Source organism: Dendrobium catenatum, unplaced genomic scaffold (assembly GCF_001605985.2).
Source record: "Dendrobium catenatum unplaced genomic scaffold, ASM160598v2 fragScaff_scaffold_1251, whole genome shotgun sequence".
Taxonomy (NCBI): Eukaryota; Viridiplantae; Streptophyta; class Magnoliopsida; order Asparagales; family Orchidaceae; genus Dendrobium; species Dendrobium catenatum.
The window spans coordinates 169,536-180,428 of NW_021319713.1; the positions used below are offsets into that span (position 1 = coordinate 169,536).

Below are 10,893 nucleotides of genomic sequence, written 5' to 3' on the forward strand. Positions count from 1 at the left end.
TTTTATAATTTTCTTCATCTAAACTAATTTTTATAACAAAGCTTATTATTATTTTTCTTTTCTTGCACAATTTGATTCAATCACCAACTCTTTCTACTATTAGGAGTTTTTTTTTTCCTTTTAATACTACAACATATATTTTACAACATTATTAATATAAATAGCTACTTTTTTCACATAAAATTAGTTTTCTCATTCACAATCAAAATCTTAAAATTTTGAATCTTACTTGCTAAAATATTTTTCTTAGCATTTTTTAAATGCCCCCATCTAATTCTAGGATAGTAATTTACTTTATTTTTTTAAATTCCACTCCATCTTAAAGTCTCAAACTAATAAGTAATACTAAGTACATAAACTTTCATTCAGAATGACTTTAGAAATCTTTGCAATCTAACCGATCTTTTTTATATAAAATAATAATCATATTTACTTTTAATTTATCCATTCATATAAGTTATGAGATTCTCCTCTCTCTTCTTAAATAAGGTATTAGCAATTATAAAATCATAAAGTAGAGCTAAATATAATATAGTCTTATTATCTTCACTAGTCGCTCCAAACTCATAGCTACCATGCATGTTTTTAAAATCTTCTACTACTCTACCAGCATGTCTATTTGAATTTTCTTTAATAAGAACTCTTTCGTCAAGCGATTTTTTTCTTTTAGCACTAATTTTCATGATTGTTCGACAAGGTTAGCATTGGTTTTCAATTACCTAACATAACCCTCTGCTTTTCTCATCTAGTTCTTAGGACCTAGCAATGAAAATATTTTTCTTTTCAAAACCTAAATAATAAAATTTTAACTTGTTCATAAAAGATGAAACTTAAAGCACTTTAAATGTAATTTATTATTATTATTATTATTATTATTATTATTATTATTATTATTATTATTATTATTACTTTTGGACCAATTGGGAAATAAATTTGCATAGAAGTTTATCGATCTTTGATTATAGAGCTTGCTTTGATTTATGTCAAATAAGATCACACGAGAGAAATAATCTAATGCTTGATGAGATGCCATTTTATAATTCTTGGAAAGGTAATCAACTATATTATCTGTTTACTACCACTTTGACAAAATAGGTTCCACCATCACTAATTTGATATTGTCTCTCATGGAGCCGAAGGGATTGGTGTAATTATCTGTATCTTTATAAAAAAGCTCCATCACACATGCGAGGTTGAAGATAGGTCGTACCAAAAATAATGGTAAGTTGGTGAAAAGATACTCTTGATTAAGTGTTTTCCATGCATCCTCCACCATTACCTTTAGCTTGTTACATGCTTCTTCTCTAGTGCATTCATTATCCTTAGTATAGCTCTCAACTATGGAAGCAAAATGATTGCCTATTTCTTCATGCTGCAAAATTAGCATAAGACAAAAGTGTATAATTAATAGCTAAATAAATGCAACATATTAAATAAGCTTTTTTATAAATTTCACTAATTTTCTATATAAAAGATACCTCATCAGAAGTTATATCGTTCATGACTCTGCATATGAAGCAAGATGCTTTGACAATCTCTGGAAATTCAGTAACCCATTCAAATGCATTCGATGGAATCACTTCGTACATACCGACAAATGTCGCACAAAATAACATTGGATATGCGCAGCTCAAAAGAGAGATACGCAAGTGTTCTTGCATACTAGGAATATAATGTTGATTTCCCCATCGTGTTTCATCAAAATATGCATGTGCTAACTTTTTCATCTGATATATATATATATATATATATATATATATATATATATATATATAACACAAGGAATAAAATTTTGTCAAGAGATAAATAAAATAGTATTTTATTTTTTTTCTTGAGAAAAAGTTTTAATTTATTTCTATAATTACTTAATTAAAAAATATTTGTAGAAAATGTAATTAAAATAAAACTTTTTGTGACATTTCACTGTTTAGTTTCAATTTAGAGAAATTTTATAAATGATTATATGTAGTAATGGACGAATAAAATTAACAATAAATTTGTATTCATACTATAAGGTCATACCTCTTTTTTAAGGAATTGCATGCGAAATGAATTTTGCTCAAATGACAGCTCATCTTCCAAATCATTGAATGTTTTATAAAGGACAATGCAAAAATGTTGCAAGTATTTTGGTAATTGATCCACTCCTTCGAGTTCCCATCTATGTTAGCACATATAATTACATTTAACATGAATTACCTCATATGCATAGAATTTATTATTTATTATAAATTAAGAAAAAATTAATATTAAAATTTTTTATTATTACCTTTCAATTTTTTCAGTAAGCAATTCAAGCTCTTCAAGTGTTCCATATTGATCGTAGATATCATCAAGTATTGATGTCAGTATAAGTAATTTTGTAGTCATTATTCTTGCACGAGAATAACATGGTTCAAAGTATGCTCCTATCATCCAAAAATGTAACTCGACAAATCTATCTCGTGCAAATGGTAGGTTTTCTGAAAGGGCCATTGAATTCTTCCATCTATATAGTCATAAAAAATCACGATCAGTTGAGCTCACTATACACACACAAGAATAATGAATATGAATGAATTTAAAAGTAAACTAAACTTACAAGGTTATGTGTAGAAGTTCCTCCAAATGAATTGATTGTACTAAATGGTAGTCCAATTTTGCAAACTCTAGTAGAAGTTCACTTCTAGTTTTTTCTTCTGCATAAATTGATAGGTATTCTCTTGCTTCTAGCCTTTCAGTTCTTCTAAACCTTGGTGTTTCTAAGGATCTTGATGTTATAGTTGCAAAATTTGGATCCATAGTGCCTAACAACAATTTGAGATAAGTTCTTGTAAATTTTGCTGCATTTTCCAATATTTTCTCATTTGGTGTCCCAAGATGAGCAGCTTCGTAGAGGCTTAATAAGGCTTTTGCATCATGCTTCAAACTTTCCTTGAAATCTCCTTCTTTGTCCATAAATTTGTTGAATATGTCTGTTTTTCAAAAACATAAATGGATTGTGAATTTTCTAAGGGGGTGATTTGAATACAATTTTTTTCCTAAACATGCTTAATTTTGGATTTTCAATTTTTTATTTTTTATTTTTTTAAAACAATTCAAGCAATTTTAAAATAGTTTTAGAAATGAAAACAACTGACGCCCAACTCAGGTACCTAACTCGTAATTAATAAGACTATATATATATATATCAAAACATAAACAAAATAGAATAAAAATAAATAATTAAAAAAAATGATCAAAAAGTGATCTCAAACTGCCCAAAATATTTCTACACCTATATTCAGGTATTTCATCATTGTTTTTATGTCATTTATGATAAAAATTATGATAAAATGATAGTGAAAAATTAAGCTATTAGTAGTTACTTTTTTTAAAACATTATGATTTGATATCATACTTTACTTATAATTGTTTTAAATGTTTTCGTAAAAAAAATTTTTGACATAATTTTTTATCTTTAATCACTTTTTTCTTCCTTAAAATATGATTATTGCATGTACGCCTTTAATTTTTAGAATAAAATAAGTATTAAGTCATATTTTTATAAAAATTCGTGATCGAAACCATCACCTACATAATTCATTGTTATAACTCCTTAAAAGTTATTATGACTATAAGAATAAAATTACAGTTAACTGAGCTGCTTTTAGTGGAATATATTAAGGACTAGAAATTTCATCTTCTGAAAGTAAATACAAAATGTAGGCTGAAGGATAATTTAGTACCAGCTGAAATTGGAAATCGTTGCTGCCTCAGTAGTCGAAATCCCAGCGCTATAGTGTGTAGATCTTTACTCTCTTCGTAGCCATCTCTATGTATTTTCTTCAAAGCATCGTTGATCTCGAATTCAAAATGATAGGCCACTCCTAGATGCTGGATTGCATCAATCATTTCTAAAGATTGAAGCAGATCGCTTGCGTCTCTGAGCTGCTTCTTTATCACGTCCTTAAGCTCATCAATCCTTTTCTTTATCTTTTCCTTCAAAATATTCAATTTTGATTACATATTTTCTTAAATAGCATCTTTCAAAACATTCTTAGAAGTCGTTTTTATGAAACAAAAAGCCATTGATGAAAAGATTGAACTTCGTACCTCAATCTTTTTATTAAGTTTTCTAACAATATGTCAGCTCAAAATTTCGTGTTTTTTTCCAAGCCAATTAAATTTTGAAATAAATTTCAAGTTTAGACTACCAATCAAGAGATCTTGAGTTCAAAACTTGCATGTATTGTGTGTGTGATTTTATGTTAATTCACTCAAAAAGTCCCAAAAAAATTATATGACTTTATAAAATCGTACAATTCAATCTTTTTGTCAAAAGTACATGACAAAACTCTACTTGCTAGAATTTTTAGAACCTCACGTTAAAGATTACTGGAGATAACATTTAGGCTTTGTTTTGAAAAGCTTTTGATCATTATTTTTTTGCTGATTTCAATAAGTTTTTAAACAAAAAAATTATTTTAAAAAAAATAATAAAATTTCCCTTATATTTGAATTTGAATAAAGATATCCTACTGAAAAAACTTTCCTTAAATATACATATATTTGTTAAGAACTTAAAATGATCATGGTAAGCAGAAGTCATGCAATAAAACTCAAAAAATTAAAAACTCATGCTTACAATCTCAGAGGAAGGCATTGGCGTGTGGGTTATGAAGTAATCTCCCCAAACACTTGGGGAAAAAACTCCAGCAGGCTGGCGAACAGCATCTACAGGAGAATGAATGTTAGATGATTCAGCATATGTCATTGCTACTTTTTCTATATGGCACAGGGAAGAAAAAAAAAAAGTGAATTACTACGAAGCACTTTGAAAGGCTATGGAAATTAAGCTCCTGATTGTCTAGAGAATTTATAGCACTTTTGAACCAAGCACAAAGAGAACATGTGTCATTATTACTATTAATCAATGGGTTTTCTGTCAGTAATTTATAATTACGAAGTAGGAATCAATACATTTTTTTATGTGAATTTCTTGATTAAGAAATAATCATAATAATAATGACTTTTTAAAGTTATCGGATGAATAAGATCCAAAATATTTGGTTAGGAGATTCATCTAACCAAATATTTTTCTATTAGAAGTTATTTAGGTTACTGTAGACGCAACAACTACAACAAAATATACAATAATTTTATCTTTTAAAATAACAACACAACATAAAAAAAAGATAGAAGAATAAGCCTAGAAAGATTCAGCCTCCTCTCCCCTTCTTCTTTCTTTGTCTTCTCTGCGTTTACTATTTATTTCTATACTCAGCGCTGCATTAAAAATTTACATTTGATGGGCAGTTAAAAGTAAGAAGATAATTTGTTAAAACATGTTATGTAAATAGAGATTTGGCTAAACAAAATAATTGAAACTCTTTGACTTTAGTTCCGCTCTTCTTTGCAGATTTGTATATAAGTTGAGGTAGAAGGCTTCACCAAACATCAAAGTCAACGCAAATCCAATAGATTGCAAGTTTAAGGTTTCATTTGGGACAGCTTTCTAACTGCTTTATGAATCAGTTTCTTAGTAAAAAAAATTTTGAATTTCAAATTTTTATGCTAGAAAGTTACTTTATAAAGTAAAAAAAAAACTGTCCCAAACGAAGCCTAAGATTAGTATACTTGTCATTTAGTACAGATATACAATCACCTTGAATGTGAATTTAAAATAAAATTCACCAATTATATATCCATGCATACTGTTAACCTGAGAAGGCGGTGAAGCTAACAGTGAAATCAGGAAAGATACAACGGGTAAAAGGTAAACTCATTCTATGTTCATTGAAATCAAATACAACCAATAAGTGGCTATTTATAGCCTACAGAACAAAGGCCATAAGTCTAAAGAGGTTACACGTGTACCATGATTTACAAAAAGAGTTAAGATTGTCCTTTATTGAGTTTAGAATTATCTAGAGTATTAGTCTTCAATATCCCCCTGCAAGCTGATGAACCGGCATGAATAATCAGCTTGTTGACTAATAGTTTGAATCTTGATATTGGCAGAGGTTTAGTGAAAAGATCTGCTAGTTGATCTTTGGATGAGATATGATGTACTTGAATGCTTTGATTCTTGATACATTCTCGGATGAAGTGGCAATCAATCTCTATATGCTTTGTGCGAGCATGGTATACATGATTGTTTGTTAAGGCAATAGTTGAAGTATTTTCACAATAGAGAATGGTAGGTTCTTGTTGCGAGATATCAAGCTCTTGAAGGAGACGACATAGCCAGATGATTTCTGTAGTAGCAGTGGCTATGGCTTGATATTCGGCTTCAGTGGAAGATCCAGCTATAGTGGTTTGCTTCTTGACACTCCACAAGATGAGGGTATCACCTAAAAAATTACAATAGTCTATTGTAGATTTACGGTCTTGTTGATCTCCTGCCCAATCCGAGTTAGAATAAGATCATAAAGTCATAGAAGAACCATTAAGAGTTAAACCATAATGAGTGGTGCCTCGTATGTATCTTAAGATACGTTTGAGAGCTTCGTAGTTGCGTTCAGTTGGTTGGTGCATGTGTTGGCAAGCTTTGTTAAAATTGTATGTAATATCTGGACGTTTGAGAGTTAGATTTTGTAATGCGCCTACCAATTGTAGGTATAGTTTAGGATTTGAAAAGAATGGTTATTGAGGTACACTGTTGGCCTTGATTAAAATAGGTATAGCCACTGCTTTGCTATTTTTCATTCCCGTCCTGGCTAAGATATCTGCTGCATAATGGGATTGATGTAGAAGCAAGCCGATTGATGTGTTCGGCTGTTATGCTGAGAAATTGGGTTAAAGAACCCAGGTTCCTCATGTTGAATCGTTGATGTAGTTTGTTCATCAGTTGATTGATAGAAGAAACATTATTACTAGTTAGAATGATATCATCAGCATAAATTAAAACATAGAGAATAAAATGATTCTTTTTGTGTATAAGTAATGAGGGATCAGAATGACTAGTAGTGAACTCACATTGATGAAGAAAGCCTGTTAGAGTCTCGAACGATTGATGGGGGGCTTGCTTAAGCCCATACAGAGCTTTGTTCAATTTGCATACATGAGTAAGATGATTGACATCTAGAAATCCGAGTGGTTGCTTCATATAGACAGTTTCTGTTAAATGACCATACAGAAAGGCGTTCAATACATTTAATTGAAGTATTGGCCATTTGTGGTGAAGGGCGATGATGATGAGAACACGAAAAGTTGGTATTTTGGCCACAGGTCTAAATGTATCAGTATAGTCAAGGCCAAATTCTTGATTGTAGCCTAAGGCGACCAGGCGAGCCTTATACTAAGAGATCATGCCATTAGAGTTGAACTTAGTGCGATACATCCATTTGCATCCAAGGATGTGTTGATGAGGTTGCGAAGGGACCAATTCCCATGTGCCTTGGGATTGCAAAGCTTGAAACTCTTGAGACATAGCTATATACCAATGTTCAGATTTAATGGCTTGAGTATAAGAAGTAGGATCCGGCTCCACGAGTTGATGGGTGAGATCAAAAACATGTTTGGGTTTGAGATGGCTAGTTTGTAGATAAGTTTGCATGGTATGCTTAGACTTTATGTGTGGGTTAGGTGGCGGAGTAGGTAACCTAGGAGGGATATGGTATATGGTGTAATCGGAGAAGTGGAATGTTGCAACGGAACAGTTTTCTCATTAGTGATGTGGTTAGTAGGTGTAGGTATACTAGACACAGGGACAAGTAGCAACGGAGGGAGAGAGTTGCTGGAAGAATAAGATTTGTCTTTGGAATGCAATGTGGAATTGTGAAATAGAAAGGTATCCTCGGTGAAGATCACATGCCGAGATGTGAAGACACGATAGGTAACAAGATCAAGACACCGATATCCTTTTTGTTTCAACGCATAACTGATGAACACACATGGTATAGACAATGGAGATAGTTTAGATTTCGAATAAGGTCATAGCTAGGGATAACATAAAAAACCAAACGTCTTGAGATGAGTATAAGAGGGTGGTTTATTATATAGTTTTTCAAATGGAGTTTTGTGCTGAAGAGTGATGGTATGTATAGCAGTGTGTAAAGCCTCAACCCACAAAGTGGGAGGTTCATTAGAATGAATTAGTAAACTATGAATAGTTTCAAGTATGTGTCTATTTTTTCGTTCAGCTACTCCATTTTTGAGTTGGAGTGTAAGGGCAAGTGTATTGGTGTTGAATACCCATGTTTGTCAAAAACTTTGAAAGAGTTATTGAAATACTCACCCCCACCATCAATACAAATGGTTTTTAAGTTGGTGTTGAATTGGCATTTGACCATTTTTTAAAACAAGATAAACTTATGTGTAACTTCAGATTTTTGAATAAGACAAAAAATCCAGCAAAACTTAGTAAAATCCTCTATAATTTTAACAAAATAAAGATAGCCTTTAAAGAACTAGTGGAGGAAGGACCCCAAACGTCAGAATGTACTAATTCAAATGGACAAGTAGAAACAGAAACATAAGCAGGAAAAGATAACTGCCTGCTTTTTAGCCAGACGACAAGTATTGCAAGTTTTGTTAGAAAACTTACTACATATACTAGAAAAAAATAGATAAGTGTTGCAAGGTAGAGCTTGCTGGATGACCGAGTCTTAGGTGCCACAAATCCGGTATGGTTTGGACGGATAGTAAAGCAAGACCCGAAGAGGGACAGGTTGACCGAACCGAATAAAACCCTTTATGACAAGGTCCTTGAAGAAGTATTTGATTGGTCTTCATATCCTTTATTTGGTATCCACGAGAAGCAAAAGGCACAGTTCAGTTATTGTCACGAGTAAGTTGATAAATCGATAATAGATTAAATGAAATATTCGGTACATGATGAATATTGTTGAGGACAATATTACCTGAGGGTGTTGAGAGGATTTCATTACTTGTATGTTGGATAGGTAGCTGGTGTCCATTACCAAGAATGATCTAAAAAGTCCCTGTATATGGCTCTGTGGTGTTTAGATGGGTAGAATAAGCTGTTAAGTGGGTTGAAGCACCACTATCCAGATACCACTCCGACGAAAGAGTGGTTTCTGCTGAGCCGAACAAAGTAGATTGAGGTACATTTGCCATGTAGTTGAGATCGTTGCGATGCCAACAATGGAGAGTCGAGTGACTAGTTTTTAGACAAATTTGGATCGTTGTGATGCCAACAATGGAGAGCCGAGTGAACAGTTTTTAGACAAATTTGGCATACGACATTGCGATAAGGATTAGTATTCCCTCGACCAGCTGAGTTTCTTGATCCACGACCCCGACGGCCTCGATTGCCGCTGTATCTTCCTTGTCTGCATCCACGAAATGCCATTAACGCCATGGTAGAATCAGTCAGATGAGTATTTTGAAGATCTTTAGTTGCTTCTTAAAGTAGGTTATGTTCTTCTGTGCAGGCAAACTGTACAGGTCGTCAAAACCGATCGGTTGAAGATTTGTTTAGATTACAATCTTGAACGATTGATAGGTGGCAGGGAGTTCATTAAGAGTATAAAATATGACATCTTTGGGATCTATTCGACTTCCTGCCATTGCAATTACATCAACTTTTGCCTTTCTTTCCAATAGATAGGCGGTCATAGATTTATCTCCCTTGGTAAGATGATGAAGATCATTCTTCAGTTGGATAACACGAGAACTTTTTGTTGATTGGAGACGATGGCTAAGGTCGTCCGAATTTCGAACCAATGTGCTAGAGATAACACATACGACAAGATTGTATGAGAGATTACCGAACACAAGGCTGCAGCAAGATGTTGATCTGTGAGTAGCGAGCTGTCCAACGAGGATCCAGTGTTGAGCGAAATGGATTCGTCAATGGATGTGGAAACTGGGATCGTGCCATCAAAGAAGCCTTTTGCACTAAAGACCTTTTTCCACCTGAGATTTCCATATCATAAAGTTTTCCGCAGTTAGAGAAGAAGGGATTAAGTTCTTGATATTGCTTATCAAGAACTTAAGTTGAGGAGTAATGACTGGTTGATTTGGTGATGGAAGATGGGCCACCGTAGGGGAAGAAGAGGAGTGATCGGCCATGAGTAAAAAAATAGGAGGAACAAAGAGGGAAAGACAGGAGAAGAACCGCAAGACCGAAGCAGATGGAGGAGAGGAGAAAAAAAAATTTAAGTACACGAATTGTACCGCTCTGATACCATGTTAACGTGGGAAGGCGGTGAAGCTAACAAGGAAAGGCAAGATACAATGGGTAAAAGGTAAACTCATTCTATGTTCATTGAAATCAAATACAACCAATAAGTGGCTATTTATAGCCTACAGAATAAAGGCCACTAGTCTAAAGAGGTTACACATGTACCATGATTTATAAGAAGAGTAAAGACTGCCCTTTCTTGAGTTTCGAATTATCTAGAGTATTAGTCTTCAATACATACAAGCTCAGAGGAAAGAATTGACAAGCAGGTTATGAAGCAATCATCACAAACATTAGGGAGAAAAATTTCTGCATGTTGGCGAACAACATCAAGAGGAGAACTATGGTGATCAGATTATTCAACATTTATCATTGTTTTTTTTCCCTTACAGCACTAGGAAGAAATGAAGGAATAACTGTGACTTAATTTCTTCACTTGTTCCAAGTTCCAGGGCAGTGAAGCACATTTGACCCAAGGTTTTAATGGCATTTTTAAACTGTGAACTGCTAAATGTAAATTTAAGCGCTTTGAACACTGTAATGCACTGTACAAATCAGAAAGCACCATCTTTTAAACATTCTATCTCTTTCATATTCTTAGTGCCTGGCCAAACAATCTCACAATCTTAAAACTCTAATATAATAGTGCCTGGCCAAACAATCCCACATTCTTAAATTTTTCACAGATGTAGATTTTTTATAATCTTTAATTATGTTTATTTATAATATAATAGATCAAAGTCAGCACCTTGATTTTTATGTCGGTTTTTTATATGTGAAAA

At 32.8% G+C, this 10,893-nt stretch overlaps 1 protein-coding gene across 1 annotated transcript; it reads right to left on the reverse strand.

The window, feature by feature from the left end:
- Nucleotides 1–1,399: 1,399 nt before the first annotated feature.
- Nucleotides 1,400–10,118, reverse strand: LOC110093810 (alpha-humulene synthase). Its single transcript, XM_028699339.1, has 10 exons — nucleotides 10,094–10,118; nucleotides 9,696–9,843; nucleotides 9,167–9,257; nucleotides 5,684–5,795; nucleotides 4,607–4,746; nucleotides 3,708–3,981; nucleotides 2,582–2,954; nucleotides 2,270–2,488; nucleotides 2,023–2,161; nucleotides 1,400–1,727 (listed from the first exon to the last, which is right to left on the reverse strand). The coding sequence occupies exons 1-10, from the start codon at nucleotides 10,116–10,118 to the stop codon at nucleotides 1,464–1,466; spliced, it is 1,785 nt and encodes a 594-aa protein (XP_028555172.1). The 3' UTR covers nucleotides 1,400–1,463.
- Between the last annotated feature and the right edge of the window lie 775 nt (nucleotides 10,119–10,893).